The sequence below is a fragment of the Helianthus annuus genome, chromosome 3 (assembly GCF_002127325.2).
Source record: "Helianthus annuus cultivar XRQ/B chromosome 3, HanXRQr2.0-SUNRISE, whole genome shotgun sequence".
NCBI classification, from domain to species: domain Eukaryota; kingdom Viridiplantae; phylum Streptophyta; class Magnoliopsida; order Asterales; family Asteraceae; genus Helianthus; species Helianthus annuus.
Genome location: NC_035435.2, coordinates 169658045 through 169677255, shown reverse-complemented (window position 1 = coordinate 169677255; position 19211 = coordinate 169658045). Strand labels below are relative to the sequence as shown.

At 33.3% G+C, this 19211-nt stretch overlaps 1 protein-coding gene across 1 annotated transcript; it reads left to right on the top strand.

The window, feature by feature from the left end:
• The first annotated feature begins 479 nt into the window (after positions 1-479).
• LOC110932562 lies at positions 480-18427 on the top strand. The gene is made up of 5 exons (XM_035988270.1): positions 480-584; positions 1458-1817; positions 3483-3568; positions 16939-17033; positions 18150-18427. Exons 1-5 carry the CDS (start codon positions 480-482, stop codon positions 18353-18355), a joined length of 852 nt encoding a protein of 283 aa, XP_035844163.1. The 3' UTR covers positions 18356-18427.
• Positions 18428-19211: the final 784 nt, after the last annotated feature.

Here is a 19211-nt window from a genome sequence, read left to right as displayed (position 1 = left end):
ACATATTTTATAAAAAGTACAATCTTTTTCTTTATTTGACCATGTGATCAAGCAGTGGTGGACTGGTGGATCTAGAAAAAGCGTTAAGGGGAAACGTTTTGAAATTTTCTTTTCTATAGGGGCAGCGAAATCGAAAAAACGTCAATTTTTTACAAAATTTACACTACCGCTGGAGCGTTATGGGGTAGCGACCCTATTCTCAAGCTACATCCACCCCTATGAATCTATGATCAAGAGTTAGAAAATATATATATAATTACTCTCATTAATAAAATAATAACTGTTAATATTATAGAAATAAATTGTCATAAATGATCCCATTAATCCTATACCTCCATTTATGTAAAAGCGTTGTCTATGTTTCAACTATCATAATTTGCAAAGAAGTTTCGTATACACATACACACGTATGCATATATAGAGAGAAAAAAGCTCTTAAGAGAAAGTATACACATTATTTAATTTAAGAGGAAAAAAACATGTCTCCAATTACTTCTTCATGTTCTTCCATTGAGCATTGTTCAAATCTTGAAAACTTTCTTCACTCAGTAACTCCTATTATCAAGCATGATTTTGTTCCTGTGGTAAGATCTCTCTCTCTCTCTCTCTCTCTCTACACGCACACACACATATATATAGGGTAAGTATGGAGAGAAAACCTTGTTGAGTTACAAAAACCCCGAAAACCCAAATGGATGGATATGATGTTGCCATGTGTTACATCTGTTGGAACATGTAACAGTTTGATACGTGTAACATGTAGTGAATAAACACTTTCTGTAACCGGCCTGTAACATGTACTGAAAAAAAATCACTTTTTGTAACAGATTCAATCTCCACCTTTGATTGTTTTGCATGAATGGTTGTGATGAGGTTTCTTTGGTTTCATCAACTCAACAACGTTTTCTTTTCTGTGTAACCACCCCCCCCCCCCCACACACACATGTACTATGTAGCACGGGGACTCCATTTATGTGGCCGTACCCGTCTCGGGTACTTGTCGGGGACGGAAACACCATGGGTACTCGTCGGGGACGTTTCCTAAACGTTTCCAGCCCGTTTTCATTTATTTTTAAGGTTTTTACCCTTTCAAATTCCACAACCGGCTATTAAATAAATAGACCTATCATATTCGTCTTCTCTAATCTCTAAACTCTCAAGTCTCATCATCTCTAATTCTCTATCGATTGCCGATCTCTCACTAGATGAACTGGAATTTGAAAATGATTTGATTATTGATAATTAATTACCCTTGGAAGATGTAGTATTTTTGGAATTTGTTTAATGTATTTTTATTTTTTTATATTTTTTATTGCCGTACCCGTATCTTGGAATTTTGAGTTTTGCCGTTCCTCGTTCCCGTATGGTCCCCGTACCCCGATCCCGTACCCGTTCCAGTGCTACTTAGCACATGTATATATATTTGTGTTGATGAAAATATATGGAAGTTCTCTCAGAATGACAGCAAAGAAGTAGAAGCAAAGAGTGGATTGAAAAATAAAGAAGACATTAAGCTACAAGATATATGGGAAGTTTATGATGAATGGAGCAGTTGTGGTGTTGGTATCTCAGTTATACTAGAGAGTGGTGAAAGCATTGTTCAATATTATGTTCCTTATCTTTCTGCAATCCAGATTTTTATTAAAAAATCCACATCATCAACTTCCTCTCATCATGATGATGATGATGCAAGCACAAAGTCAAACGACAAGAATCTTAAAAGTGACAACAGTTGTTGTTCAGGCGACCATGATCATCTTTACGTACAGTTTTATGAATCTTGTTCTCCATACCTGCGGGTGCCGTTTCTGGATAAAGTAAGTTAATGATTTTAATTGCATTTATAATTTTAAGACTGCCGTTCATACATGTATTTTTTTTTTCTTACACGCATGCATAACGAAATGGTTACAATTGACATATTTAATATGAGGAAATGACTAACGGTTTTTTAACACCATTCGTAATGGGCATTACAGGAGCATGAATGGGTTTGATAATTGATAACGTATAGTTATAGGGGGCATAAAGAGCAGTGGCGGATCTAGGATTCACGCCAAGCCGTAACGTTTTATAAATAAGCCGTAACGAAATTGAAAAAACATCAAATTTTTCCAAAATTTACACTAAAAACGTCAATTTTTTCCGAGCCAAGCCGTAGCGGAGGTTACCCCCCGGTAACCTCTAGGTCCGCCCCTGATAAAGAGGGCATTAAGGGACGTTAACCATTTTTTGAAAGAGTGTCATGATGCTGATGTGACGAAAAATATCCCTTATAGAGCCTTAACCATTATGTATGATCTAAACGTTTAATAAATCACTTACTAATTGTCGATGGTATTTAACGGTTCTTTAGTATTTTTATTGATATACGATTTTACTTATACTTATTCCCATAATTTTATTTGTTTATCGCATGTGTTATACTTTGTAATGCGTTACAAACCAAAAGGTTAAGATATATTCAAATTAATTACTTTTAAAATGACAAGATATATATTAGTAATAGTTTAAAATGATAAGAAAGATGATAAGTACTTAAGTGGTATGCTAAGTAGGTATTTGGAACTTTTCAAGATCGTCATGATATAAACTTTCTTTTACAATAGTTTTGACTATAAAGTCTATAACAACGACTAGTCAAACTATAAGAAAAAAAAGTTTGATATATATATTTTAATAGAATCTAGATGTCCCGATAATAAACAAACTTACAAACCCAGGCGCAGCCGATGATAGTACGTTTCTTTGACATAATACGGAGGGCCCAAAAATTTCGTATACCTTGTTCGAACTCGAAAAAACGTACTCTCAAACCTTAACGAAATATATATTATTTTTTAAAGTAAATTGGGTATTGGGTTCATTAAAGGTCCAAACATGATAATGGACTAATAACTAATCTAAACCATAACAATAGTTTTGTAAGTGGACCTATGTTAGTGTTTGTATATGTATACATGGCCGGCCCTGAGAATCCGTGTACCCTGTTCGAGCTTGAAAAAATGTGGTCTTAGGCCTTAACGAAATTGGGTATTAGACTCACTAAAGGTCTAAACCTAATGCCAAAGGGGTTAATAACTAATCTAAACCATAAGAATAGTTTTTTGAGGGGGCCTATGTTGGTGTTTGTATGAGTGAACCATATTAAAAAAATATTTTACATATACGGGTTTTTTTATAAAAAAATTGTGCCACTCGAAATATCGGGCCCTGGCCGGTGCTCCTCCCTGCCCACCCCCAGGGCGGCCATATATGTATACCCTATTAAAAAAATTACATATACATATCGGTTTTTTTTTTAAATAACATGTCGTTCGAAATATCAGGCGTTGGCCGGTGATCCTCCCCGCCCACCCTAGAGCCGCCTCTGATAATAAGTCAAAATGCGATAAAAGCCAAAAGAAACATACAGAGCATGTAATTGTGTTATACATGCAAGTACACCGTAACAAGTTTTGTTGTTGTTCTCCTATATGCAGATTATCGAACTGGCTCAAAGTTATCCTGGACTATTAACATTTTGTATCAATGATATATCTCCAGCTAGTTGGATGTCTATTGCATGGTATGTATTTTTATAATTTTTTTGTTTATTTTTTAATTTATGTATATACTCAAATTTTAAGGTTTTAAGTATTAGGTTTATACTATTCGTCGATTGAAATAAATTATTCTTTTATCTTTAATGGTTGGTAACATTTTCAAACGTGAAATCAAAGAAGTTGATTTTTTAAATTTAAATAATGCATAGCTTGAAATTTTAAAGTCTAATATTGGTTCATTAAATAAAAAAGCCAAAATATACATTAATAAACACTATTGAAGGATAAATACACACAAAATTATTATTATTATTATTATATTATCTATCTATACTATATAATAAAAGAAACCTGATTTTGTACACGTGTCATTTATTGAAAATGTCTACATTTGTAATTTCCTACCTTTTACCCTTATCTCTTATTTTATGAAAAAAAAATCTATTATTCTATCTCTTATTTTCATATTGCATTTTTTTTAGTAAAAATTCATATAAAACTATTATGCGAGTAACTTAAATTATCAGATAAAGGTAGTTTCAATTTCTTCTTATTTATTTATGATTCATCCATTATGCTAAATCAACACACGAATTTATATAAATTACTAATATTATAAAACCATTAGTTGCTATGAATAATATAAAATATTGTGAGTAATAAAATATGTGAATGATAAATCAACTTAATATATATTATTTATAATCTATTATTATATGATATTAGATTTTCTTAGAATACATGTTAACATCGTATCATCTCTTAAATAATTAAAATTGTTTTTTTATTTTTTTTAAATAAGGGTAATATAAAAAATGTAAAATATAAAATTACATTTATTCAACCCATGTAATAAACGAGATTTTAAATATATATTGTTTTATTATTTGCTATATAAAATTACATTTATTCAACCCGTGTAATAAACGAGATTTTTAAAGATATATATTTTTATATTATTTAGTATATAAAATTACATTTATTCAACCCGTGTAATACACGGGGTTCTAACCTAGTATATTATATATATTAATATGAAGTCTTGATAAACAGTAACTTAAATGAAAGTTATAATAATATTATATTATATTTATTAGGATTTATTCTAATTTAAGTTGTTTTTTAATTGAAAATAAATAGTAATTTATTTATTTTTATCGTAAAGTGCCCATAAGAGTATTAAAGAAAAAAACACATATTTTTTGCATCATAATATACGAGTATTTGGTACGTCATTAATCGAATCGATTTCAATCGAATAACATCGGTACTAACATCGGTAGTATCGGAACCAATATTCTTTTTATGGTTTTCAATTGATATAAAACATGTATCATTTTCAGCATATCACGACTTTATTTTTTTAGATTTCTCTTTGAGCTGCTTTAGTGAATCTTGGTACTGGAAACCGATACCAATTGAGTTCCCGCCGCATAGCGCGGGGGAAAACCACTAGTATATATTATTAAACACTATTGAAATGTTTAAATATTGGTTCATTAAATAAGATTTTAGATGTTTAAATATAGCTAGCCAGCCAGCAGTGGCGGACCCAGGATTTTAGGCCTCTAGCTATATAAAAAATTCGGTTTATAGCGGGTTGGATCTGGTCAGATCATGTAAAACAAGTAAACATAAACAAACAAAGTTTCGCGGGTCAGACCAGATTGGGTCAGGTTGGGTCAATTTTCAAACAATCAAACCCTATTTCCTAACTTCTTATCATATTAACAAACAATGTTTCAAGTAAAACAGTAAACAACATAAAAAAACCATCATAAGTAAAGTTACAACAAAAAACCATAAAAGTTCAAACCTTACCTACTTCTATTTCTCATAATCAATAAATAAAACAACAATAAAAAACTTATCTAAGACATAGCTTGGTCTTTAATTAGAAAAATTTGAGGAAAAAAGTGGTCCAACCCTCTTCCTCTTGAGAAATCGCGCCATAACTTCTCTACCCATGAGTCTTATCACATATAAATTGTTTCATAAATTCATAAAACAACACTAAACACTTAAACAAAATAAACAATCAGTTCAACCAATAGCATAGTCCATAATCTTCAATTTTAATTTTCAAACATTCAAGACCTAGTTTTAAATGTTGATTAGTAATCTATTAAATAAACAAAGCTTAAAATAAAACAACAAAATCATTAACTACAAGTCTCGAAGAACTAAATAAACATCAAAAAACATAAAAAGACCAAACTCTTATACATCAATATTTTCTCCTAATCACCACATAAAACAACAAAAAAATCAATAAAAAAGGATAATTTTTTGTGTTGGGTTTGGGCTTGGGTAGTTGGGTTAATACAATTAGATTGTAGGTTGGGTTAAGTAAGTGAATAAGTGGTTAAAGAATAATTATACAAATTGTGTTGCGTACTTATATATTAATAATAATCGATGTTTAATTTTTTTATAAATTCATAATATTTTTTTCTAAGTAAGGCGTTTGAAAATTTTCAAGGGTTGCGGTTGAAAAAATCAAAGGGGTGCGGCTGGAATTTTCAACGAAAATTAAGACTAAAATCTATTTTCAAGGGGTGCGGCCACCCACCCACCATTATGGGTAAGTCCACCCATGCTAGCCAGTACTTTTCTTCTCAAGGATAAATACACACAAAACAGATATTATTAACGGACAAGGTATCCAGACATCCCCCTAAAAGTATCTACACACCCCCAAACCTTATACGCCTCAAAATGACCCCCTCCCCCCCCCCCCATAGCTCTATACGTTTGAAAATGGTACTTACCATCTAATTAATGCCAATCATTGGGTGTCAGCCAATGATTACCCAATGATTGAGATATATATATATATGGAACTTTATTGTAGTTGATGGATGTTTTAGTATGGGGAAGTTCTAAAATATTTATATAAGAAAATTAATAGATTTTTATAAAATGTTGTTATAAAAAAAGTGTTAATATTATTTTTATAAAATATTGTTATAAAAAACATGTTAATATTATAAAACGTCATGTTTTTATTAGAAGAGAATATCATCGTTTTTTAATAAAAAATGTGCATATGATTTTTTGTTAAATATTATTAAAAACTTCATATTTTTATCAAATGAATTGTGTATATTATAAAATGTCAAATTTTTATAAGTATTATTAAATGTCAATTTTTTTTATAAAATGAATTGTATTTATTATAATAAAGTTTTTTATTTATGAATTATTATTATGCCTTTAATTGTCAAATTTCTTTAAATGCCAAATTTTTATTAAATGAGTATTATTATAAAATATTACTAAATGAGTATTATTATGTCTTTAATTGTCAAGTTTTTAAGTGTCAAATTTTATTAAATGGGTATTATTATAACATTTTATTAAATGTTAATATTTCATTTATCAATTATTATTATGTCTTTAATTGTTTTTCACTTGTTATTTATTAACCATAACGCATTGTGTATATTATAAAATGTCAAATTTTTATAAGTATTATTAAATGTTAATTTTTTATAAAACGAATTGTATATATTATAATAAAGTTTTTTTATTTATGAATTATTATTATGTCTTTAATTGTCAAATTTGTTAAATGTCATTTTTTTATTAAATGAGTATTATTATAATATTATTAAATGAGTATTATTATGTTTTTAATTGTCAAATTTTTTAATGTCAAATTTTATTAAACGAGTATATTATAACATTTTATTAAATGTCAATTTTTTTATTTATCAATTATTATTATGTCTTTAATTGTTTTTCACTTGTCGTTTATTAACAATAACGCAACAAGAAACGTAATTCAAAATGTAATTAAACATCGTTTTATATTAATACACAAAACATGTCACTTTCATATAAAATGTAACGACTAAACCCTAAACCCTAAATCGCTAATTGTTAGATATTCTTGAATTCTTGCAAAGGAAAACGATGGGTGTAACACACAAACACCAAGACAGGCCGACTGTCTTGAAATCGTGTACCAAACCCTACCTTCCAACGGGGTTTCTGCTTCACATCTACCACATTTCAGTGGCACTAGGGATCAGGAGGTTGGAGTAGTGGAGTTGGGATTTCGTTTATCAACCACCGTCCAGTCTTCCGCGTCCCCTCGGGATGGTGAGTGCAGTGGCATTCCCATTGGTGGAAGGCTCATGAGAACACTAATGAACGCCTCTCTTGGAAGGACATGCTACAGGGCGAACCACGTTGGCTAGCGTCATTAGGAGCTGATGACACCACAGGCTACTCAAATAACACGTAATCCTAGATCGGCGTTCTAGTGCATGAATCTGAAATACAAACGCAGTTTCTCCATAAGGATTACGCTACCGCCACCGTCAAAACACCGACTTTCGATATCTTGTTAATAAAAAATACAATTATAGCATTAGACTCGGCATTCGAAAATATATTGCAAAAATAAAAAAAAAACAAATTCAAGCACCACCACAACCACCACCCACCACGGCACCACCATAGCCCACCACCACCCTTAACCACCTCATCTACCTCCACAGCCGACCCACCACCACCACCACCCCAGCCAACCCACCACCACCACCACCCCAGCCGACCCACCACCACAACCCCAGCCAACCTACCACCACCACCACCACCACCCCAGCCGACTCACCACAACCACCCTAGCCGACCCACCACCACCACCCCAGTCGGCCCACCACCACCCCATCCGACTCACCACCACCACCACCAACCGTCAAACACCTAACCACCGTCAAACCCTAAGCCCGTCAATCCCCACCACTGTCAAACCCCAATGCCGAAAACAACAACCACAACCCCAACACCACCACAAACGGCCAAAATAAAACCCACAAAAAACTAACCTTGAATATTCCGACCGTAAGAGAGATACGAGAGCGAAAACTATACGAGAGACAAAGAATCCGTGCGTGTGTGTGCCCTTCCGGATCATCATCGTGTGGTCCAGTGTGGTCCAGAGCTCAGGTCAAAAAATTCGCTTTACATGTGTACTTCTCACCAGGGATCTTTATTTTAAATATAAAAGGAAACAGAACTTCAATACGTCGCTCATAGCTCATTGAGAGGCGTATAGAAGTAAACTTTATGCCAACTTTTCAGAAAAAGTAAGTATATATGCGGCTCATCAGGCTATACGCACGTATAATCTGAAAAGGTGTCAGAATTCGTACAGTCATACGCGTCGTATTGACCTATGAGCGACTTATCGACTTTTTTTAAAAAGCTTGTGATACGTATCAGAAGTTGCAAATGAGCCATAACCATCTTCACAATCACAAATTCACAATGGTTGTTTGCAAATGTGGTAGGACGACTGCACTAAGAACATCTTGGACTGAAGCTAATTCCGGACGTCAATTTTACACTTGCCCCAGTATGGTATGTTTTTTAACACTTTAAGCCATGTTTTTAAGCCACGGGAAATTCTCCCTGATTAAACCTCGGGCCCCCTCCTCCTCCCTGACTTCCCGTAAAGCATCCCATAACAACGCCCTCTGTCGCCCCACCCTCATATGTCGCAACCTGGTAAAACGTTTATACTCCCTAGACCCATTTAGGTAGTCCATATAGGGAATACCCGAACAATCACCCCCGGCCATTGGATCGAATCCAGGCGTCGGTCTCGAACCAAATTCCTCCTCGTCTGACGACTTATCTGCAAAAATTAATATATAATACGTGTCAAATATTAATAAAGTTATAACATATGTTAATAATTAATTATATAGAATCATAAAATATTTCGTTTCAGTTACGTGTCAAATTATAAACGTATAACAATTTTTATTAACCAATTTTATAGAATTCTAAAATAATACGTGTCAAATATTAATAAAATTATAACATATTTTAATAATCAATTTTATAGATAAATTTTTTCGTTTCGGTTACGTGTCAATTTATAAACTTATAACAATTTTATTAACCAATTTTATAGAATTATAAATTTTTTCGTTTTAGTTACGTGTTATATTATAAACTTGTAACAATTCTTATTAACCAATTTTATAGCCGACCCACCACCACCACACTCGACTCGCCGCCACCACCAAAGTCGACACCCGCCGCTAACACCACAGTCGACCCCCACCACCACCACAGCCGAACCACCACTACATTCGACCCACCACCACCGTCAAACATCCCACCACCGTGAAACACCTAACCACCGTGAAACCCTAACAGCCGTCAAACACCTAACCACCGTCAAACCCTTAACCACAGTCAAACACCACCACCGTCAGACACTGCCACCATCAAACAAAACCACCGTCAAACACCATCACTGTCAAACACCTATCCACCGTCAAACACCTATCCACCGTCAAACACCTAACCACCGTCAAATCCTAACCATCGTCAAACACCACCACCGTCAAAGACCACCACCATGAAACACCTAATCACCGTCAAACACCACCACCCTCAAACACCTACCCACCGTCAAACCCACACCCACCGTCAAACACCACCATCGTCACCGTTAGACACATAACCACCATCAAACACCACAACCGGCCAAAATTAAAAAAAAAAAACTCAAAAAGAGACACAGGAAAGATGAAATGAGTCACTAACCTCTTGTAAAAATCCAGAGCGTATAGCTTGATACGTGAGAGACCGAGTATACGAGAAAGAGCATTTGTGTGTGTGTTTTTGGTTTTTAGTGTGTGTTTTTGAATTTTTAGATCTGTTTTCCCCTTTAGACAAACTGGAAAAGGTGTTTGGGGACCAGAAGACGCGTAAGAATCAATGAGCACCGTATTGGGAGTTGTTTTTTTTCTTTTTTTAATCTATGAAACTTATCATTTATGTATAATAGAATTAAGAATCAGGAGTACGAACAGGTGAGACACTTGTCCCGGTGGAAGGGACGGGTGCACGTAACTGAGAGGTCTTGAGTTCGATCCGGGCAGACGCCGGTTTGAGGCCGGCTTTTGGCTTTTTTGGGGATTTTTTATTTATGAAACATATAACTTCTGTATAAGAGAATTAAGAATCAGGATTATGAACAGATTAGACACTTGTCCCAGTGGAAGGGACGGGTGCACGTTACTGAGAGGTCTCGAGTTCGATCCGCGTAGGTATCGGTTTGGGCCGGTTTTTGGCATTTTTTTAGATTTCTTATTTATTTTATTATTATTATTTTTTCTTAATATTAATTCCTTTTCTTTGAAAAAAAGAATAAACAGATTTAATTTTTATTTTGAGTCAACATTTTCAATTCTTTTTAAAACAATAGTTTTCTTTTCGTTGAGTTCTATTTCTACCTAGTAACGTAATTTGATGTTACCCTGTTTAATACGAGACATCTACATTGTCTCCCACCACAAAAAAAAAACAAGTAAAAAAATATAAAAAGGGAGTTGTAAGATTCACTCACAATTTGGCGTATGATGCTTCCGGGATGATAACGCACGAGGAAAAATAGGGAAAAAATTCCGAATGGACGAAAGCGTGATAAATAAAATACCACCTAACGATTTCGTTATTATTTATAGGTTAAATAAAATCTTTATATTTATTGTTTAAAATTTAATTATATTAAAGAGAAAAATGAATTAAACATTAAAAGAGAAAAAATAATAAAACAATTTACCTATATATTAAAAAACGAACTCAATGAACAGTAGTAAATAAATAAATATTAAAAAGAGAAATTAATTAACAGTAATAAATATAGAAATGATTTACCTATATATTAAAAAACGAACTCAATGAACAGTAGTAAATAAATAAATATTAAAAAGAGAAATTAATTAACAGTAATAAATATAGAAATGAATGAATAGTATAGGGTACCGGTACCGGTATCAAATTTATCAAACTGAGTGTATTTTCGGTATCCGTTCGGAACCAGTATTCATCGGGTTTTACCCTCAAATACCGGTGTCGTACCAGTACCGACCGTATCAAGCCGTACTGTACCAGGTATATTCGGTACCGATACCCACTTTTGGGGATTTCGGTAACGGTATTTTCGGTACGGAGCTCATCAAATCCTGTAGCAACGTAGCAATGCAAGTAATTGCACAGTTTAGATTACTTTTCATACACACAGTAAGTAAACTGTATTTCGTTTGAATGAGGTTTTATATACACAACAACTTATTTTTCTTTATTTTTTGTCTTTTTACGTAATGAATGAATTGTAGCATGTAAAATTAACTTGGATATTTAGATTATTGATGAACAAATCGTATCAAATCCTGTAATCAAACCGTTATCGTATCGGTACCAAATTTACTATACCAAATCATTTTTGGTACCAATTTGGTACCCACCTTTTGGCATTTTCAGAATCGTTACTTTCGATTCGACACCGGTCTAGCACCATACATATATTTATTGATTTTACCTTCAAATACCATACCGTATTGTACTGAGCATTTTGGGTGGTACGGTACCTAATTTCGATGATTTTCCGGATCGGTACTTTCGGTGCCGTTACCGATACCGATACCGAGCTCATCCATATTTTAACGTGTTTGCACCGTAATAACTGAACTGAAAACAACCGAATTTCCAACGTGTAGGACGTGTGGGTCCTATTATTATATATTAGGTTATTTAAAATCGCTTCATTTAGGACGGATTGACTATCCTTTTCACGACAATTTTATTTATGTTTTGATATTCGGTATTCGGTATCTGCTTGCCGTTGCTGACACATGTTTTGCAGTAATTGGGTCCCCGCCGCAACGCGCGGGTGGAATTTAACTAGTTAAAACATAAATTAATTAAATAATTAAAACATAAAAATTAATTAAACATTAAAAGAGAAAATTAATTAAACATCAAAACAGAAAAATTAATTAAACATTAAAAGAGAAAATTTAATTAAACATTAAAACATAAAAATTAATTAAACAATTAAAACAGAAAAATTAAAAAAACTAATTAAACAAGATAAAGAAGAAAAACTAAGTAAACAAATAAAACAGAAAAATTAATAATGAATTTAAAATTATGAATTTAAAATTAATGAATTTTTATAATACTTATAAAAATTTGACATTTTATAATATACACAATTCATTTCATAAAATATGAAGTTTTTTTTATAAAATAATAATAATAATATTTAATAAAAAAACATATGCACATTTTTTTAGAAAACGATGATATTTTCTTAAAATAAAAACATGACGTTTTATAATATTAACACATTTTTAATAACAACATTTCAACATTTAAGCAATGGTGTTTGTCAAACTTACTTCCCGATGTTCGATGGTCCGGAGGTTTACATTCCGTTTTATCGATCGCTTATGTCGAAGGTGGCCATTTCATCATGGTTAAGTTAACGGATGATTCCCCGATGCCAGTACCAAATGAACTTTGAAATATACACCGAACTATAGAAGCTATGGAATGAGAGACAATGTACATGTCTCGTATTACACAGGGTAGGGCGTTACTAGGTAGTAATAGAACTCCACGAAAATAATTTGTTAACTTGTCAAAGGTGTAACATCCGTGAAATATAGTGTACGCAACAGTTTTTTTATAATAAATATTATTTTTCCAAGCATACGGGAACTATTTCATTCAAATGTTCAAAACTCACAAAATACCGATGAAAAGATGAAAATTCACAAATAAAAACATTGGTTGAAACCGTGAAGCATAAAGATATCGTTTTGGGACATTGGTAATGTTTTTGGCGAAGATTCGAACCGGTCATACGTCTCCGAAAGCGTCTGGTTATCCGGCATTGATCGAGGTGAGGAGGAGGTTATATTGGGCAATGAGCACCGTATAGGTGCTTGTATACGCGTCTCCTTGCCTTATACGATTCGGATGGTTTTAATTTTTAAAAAATCTTGTGATGTAATTAAGGGTTTTTATGTTATAAAACACTCTAATTAATATTTTTTATAAGAAATTGTTGCGTACACTATATTTCACGGATTTTACACCTTTGACAAGTTAACAAATTCTTTTCGTGGAGTTCTATTACTACATAGTAACGCCCTACCCTGTGTAATACGAGACATGTACATTGTCTCCCATTCCATAGCTTCTATAGTTCGGTGTATATTTCAATGTCCATTTGGTACTGGTATCGGAGAATCATCCGTTAACTTAACCATGATGAAATGACCACCTTCGACATAAGCGATCGATAAAATGGAATGGTTCGGGTAAACCTCCGGACCATCGAACATCGGAAAATAAGTTTGACAAACACCATTGCTTAAATGTTGAAATGTTGTTATTAAAAATGTGTTAATATTATAAAACGTCATATTTTTATTATAAGAAAATATCATTGTTTTTTTTAAATAAAATGTGCATATGTTTTTTATTAAATATTATTATTATTTAAAACTTCATATTTTATATTTTATGAAATGAATTGTGTATATTATAAATGTCAAATTTTTATAAGTTTTATAAAAATTTTTCTGTTTTAATTGTTTACTTAATTTTTCTTGTTTAGTTTGTTTAATTAATTTTTCTGTTTTAATTGTTTAATTAATTTTTATGTTTTAATGTTTAATTAATTTTTCTCTTTTAATGTTTAATTAATTTTCATGTTTTAATTGTTTAATTAATTTTTATGTTTTAGTTGTTTTATTAATTTTTCTCTTTTAATGTTTAATTCATTTTTCTATTTAATATAATTAAATTGTAAACAATAAATATTAGGATTTTATTTAACGTATAAGTAATAACAAAATCGTTAGGTGGTATTTTATTTATCACGCTTTCGTCCATTCGGAATTTTGTTCCCTATTTTTCCTCGTGCGTTATCATCCCGGAAGCCTTATACGACAAATTGTGAGTAAATCTTACAACTCCCTTTTTTATATTATTTTACTTGTTTTTTGTGATGGGAGACAATGTACATATCTCGTATTAAACAGGGTAACATCAAACTACGTTACTAGGTAGAAATATAACTCAATGAAAAGAAAACTATTGTTTTAAAAGGAATTGAAAATCTTGAGTCAAAATAAAAATTAAATCTGTTTTTTTTTTTTTAAGAAAATGAATTAATATTAAGATAAATAATAAATAAATAAAAAACAATCACAAAAAATGCCAAAAACCGGCCCCAAACCGATATCTATGCGGATCGAACTCGAGACCTCTCAGTAACGTGCACCCATCCCTTCCACTGGGACAAGTGTCTAACCCGTTCATAATCCTGATTCTTAATTCTCTTATACAGAAGTTATATGTTTCATAAATTAAAATTCCCCAAAAATGCCAAAAACCGGCGTCTGCCCGGATCGAACTCAAGACCTCTCAGTTACGTGCACCCGTCCCTTCCACTGGGACAAGTGTCTCATCCGTTCATACTCCTGATTCTTAATTCTCTTATACATAAATGATAACTTTCATAGATTAAAAAAGAAAAAACACCAACTCCCTATACGGTGCTCATTGATCCATACGCGTCTTATGGTCCCCAAACACCTTTTCTAGTTTGACTAAAGGGGGAAATAGATCTAAAAATTCAAACACACACACTAAACACCAAAAAAACACACACAAACGCTCTCTCTCTCGTATACTCGATCTCTCTCGTATCATGCTATACGCTCCGGATTTTCACAAGAGGTAAGTGACTCATTTCATCTTTCCTGTGTCTCTTTTGGATTTTTTTTTTTAAATTTTGGCCGGTGGTGGTGTTTGATGGTGGTTATGTGTTTAACGGTGGGTATGTGTTTGACAGTGGGTATATGTTTGACGGCGGTTAGGTGTTTGAGGGGTGGTGGTGTTTGACGGTGGTTAGGTGTTTCACGGTGGTGGTCTTTGACGGTGGTGGTGTTTGACGGTGGTTAGGTGTTTGACGGTGGTTAGGTGTTTGATGATGATGGTGTTTGACAGTGGTGGTGTTTGACAGTGGTGGTGTTTGACTGTGGTTAGGTGTTTGACGGTGGTTAGGTGTTTGCCGGCGGTTAGGTGTTTGACGGCGGTTAGGGTTTCACGGTGGTTTGGTGTTTCACGGTGGTGGGGTGTTTGACGGTGGTGGCGGGTCGGCTGTAGTGGTGGTGGCGGTCGGCTGCGGTGGTGGTGGGGGTCGACTGTGGTGGTGGCGGCGGGTGTCGACTGTGGTGGTGGCGACGGGTCGGGTGTGGTGGTTGTGGTGGGTCGACTATAAAATTGGTTAATAAGAATTTTTACAAGTTTATAATTTGACACGTAACTGCAACGGAAAAATTTTTAATTCTATAAAATTGGTTAATAAAATTGTTATAAGTTTATAATTTGACACGTAACCGAAACAAAAAAAATTATCTATAAAATTGATTATTAAAATATGTTATAATTTTATTAATATTTGACACGTATTATTTTAGAATTCTATAAAATTGGTTAATAAAAATTGTTATACCTTTATAATTTGACATGTAACTGAAACGAAATATTTTATGATTCTGTATAATTGATTATTAACATATGTTATAATTTTATTAATATTTGACACGTATTATATATTAATTATTGCAGATACGTCGTCAGACGAGGAGGAGCTTGGTGCGGGACCTGCGCCTGGATTCGATCCGATGGCTGGGGGTGATTCTTCGGGTATTCCCTATATGGACTACCCAAATGGGTCTAGGGAGTATAACGTTTTACCAGGTTGCGACATATGAGGGTGGAGCGGCATAGGGCGCTGTCATGGGATTCTTTACGGGAAGTCGGGGAGGACGAGGTGCGAGGAAGGGCGCTACACTGCACTCCCCCTCATTCGAACCTGGGTGGTTGTGCTTCCAATAAAAAGGGTTGAAGCGCAGTCGGTAGTGGGTTTCCAATCGATCTACACCTTTCAAAAACAAAGTTCCATATGTACATCCCAATCATTGGGTAATTATTGGCTCACACCCAATGATTGGCATTAATTAGATGGTAGGGACCATTTTCAAACGTATAGAGCTATGAGGGGCGTATGAGGGGTCATTTTGAGGCGTATTGAGCATTGAGAGGTCTATAGGGTTTGGGGGATGTGTAAATACTTTTAGGAGGATGTATGGATACCCTGTCCGAATTAAAATCGAGTTATTTCACAAGTATAAACTTGAACACGGCACGTGTACTCATAGATTGATGCAAGCACGATTCATATACCCTGAGAAAAAAAATATGTATTTATAATTTTTTTACATATTAATACTTTAACATTCTAAATAATTTATGTTATTACATATAACAAAACGTAAACAACCAGGTTAACCACAAACCCATTGGGTTGAGTGTATGTGCATGATGTATTTAGCTAAACGTGTTCCTTGGTTCAATATAAACTGTCTCAAACTCCGTTTAGACTAAACAAAAACATGCAAATATCGTGTCTCAAATATTCACACCCGTAGTTTACAGGGCAATGATATATTTACAGTTTAATAAATTGTTTAAAACGGTTATTTGATATGTTGTACAGGTATCCTATCTATCGTATCCCAGCTAGCATTAACAGCACCAAGGAACTTTGCACTTGTTTCCTCACCTTCCATGCTCTATCATGCTCCTTCCAAGGTAATATATCTACTTTTAACTATTTCATGTTGTTAGTTTTTATCATCATCATCATACTTAGTAAATCTCATCAATAGCAAAGCTAAGGTATGATATAAGGATAGTAAGATGTAAACAGTCTTACCTCTACCCCATAGGAATAGAGAGGCTGCTTCCTTTGAGACCACCGGCTCGATAGTAGTTTTACATCAAGCCTTGGACACGAGGCACATAACACTCAACAATCGGGACAAAGGCTGATTGGTGCATGTACCCTTTTGTCTTTCGGCTATCAACGTCATCACATGATGCATAATTAACCACCCCGCTCTTTTAACGTTATTTTCACGAAATTAGTAAAACAACGTTAAAATCATGTTAGTTTTTATCATTAATTCTAAACCATGTTCTTGAAAAAACATACCATTTTGAAACAGTGCATGCCTCTGCCTCTAGAATTCATCATTTATATATCGAGTTTTATTACTTATATAAGTTTAGTAATGTGTTTTTTTTTTCAAAATAATGTATAATTACATAATAACTATTATGATTATGATAAAACAATAAATCAAATATATTATGTTATATACATGGTCGACTCTGAGAATTCGTATACCTTGTTCGAGTTAAAAAAAATGTGTCCATAGACCTTAACGAAATATATAATATAAAATAGTTTTTCATACAACCTAATGTCAATAGGCTAATAATTAGTAATCTAAACCATAAGAAAAGTTTTTTAAGTGGGCCTATATATGTTAGTGTTTATATGGGTATACCCTATTAATTTTTTTTACATATACATATCGTTTTTTTTTTTAATAATATGCCCTGGCCGGTGGTCCTCCCCGCCCACCCATGGTTATATATATGTAATTAAATATAGACCTTGAAATGAGCTAAGTTCAAGCTTTTTTTTAATTAGAGTAGCCGCACAATATATAGCTTATTCAGCTCAACTCGTTTACACTCCCGATTGTTACAATACAATGACAAAAACCGACCATATTTTGGACAATAATCAAGTTATATTATGATTATACATTCAGATTCTCAATTCTATTTCACTAATACAGTCTAATATTGATGGACCAAATTTGTGTTAAGACTCTTGATTAAAAAATATCGTAGCAGATAACAATGAAGAAGGCGATCGTGAGAGTGGACAAGTGTTGGATCTTGTTCCGTTCGGTCTAGCAACTTACAAAATGCAAAGCCATGTGTGGAATAATCGCGACAAAGGTGACGACGAAAAGATTAAAGAGTTGGAGAGTGCTGCTTCATCATGGTTGAAACAACTTCATATCCAACACCATGATTTCATCTTTTTTACCCAATAACTAGCTTGATTGATTGAGCATGTCAAGATGCAATTTGTTGGGATTTTTCTAGTTACAAGTTTTGACTTATCAGAAAGGTGAATAACAAAGCTTTGACTTTTAATTAAAGGCAATTGTTGGTTATTTGAGTTTATTTCTCGTTTAGAACATGTTTCCTTAAATCATTGTTATCTTTATAACTCCGAGACCTTAGTCAGCAACACATGATACAATAAAAGCTTGAAATGGGTGGAATTTTAATTTTTATGATCGTTTAATAAACCATGTCGTATAAAGTTTCAGCTTTTTATCTGAATTTGCATGTTCATAACATTGAAAAATATTATGAATTTCTTTCCTAAAGGGTATGTGTTTTATACGTATCGTGCTATAATTTGTATATGCTTAGTCACTCACTATTACATAGTCATATTGTTTTGATATATCCATACATTGTAAAATCTAACCATGCGGGCCTCCTATATATATATATATATATATATAAACCAAGTCACACATCAACAAATACGCCTAACAAATTGATCGAAATATATCATAAACATAAGTGAAAAGATAAGAAAATAAATATCACACATATGTAAATTATAACCCCCTACTTGCGGTTGCGGTGTGCGCATATAATATATATATGTTTGGGCACTCATGGGACAACAATGAAATTCCACTAATTTTAACGTTATTTTATTAATTTCCTGAATATAACGTTAAAAGCGACGGACAGCTAATCATGCATCATGTGGTGGCATTGACAACAGAAAGACAAGGGTGTACATGCACAAATCGGCTTTTGTCCTGATTGCTGAGTGTTATGTGCCCCATGTCAGGGGCAGGGGCGGACCCACATAGAGTGGGTCGG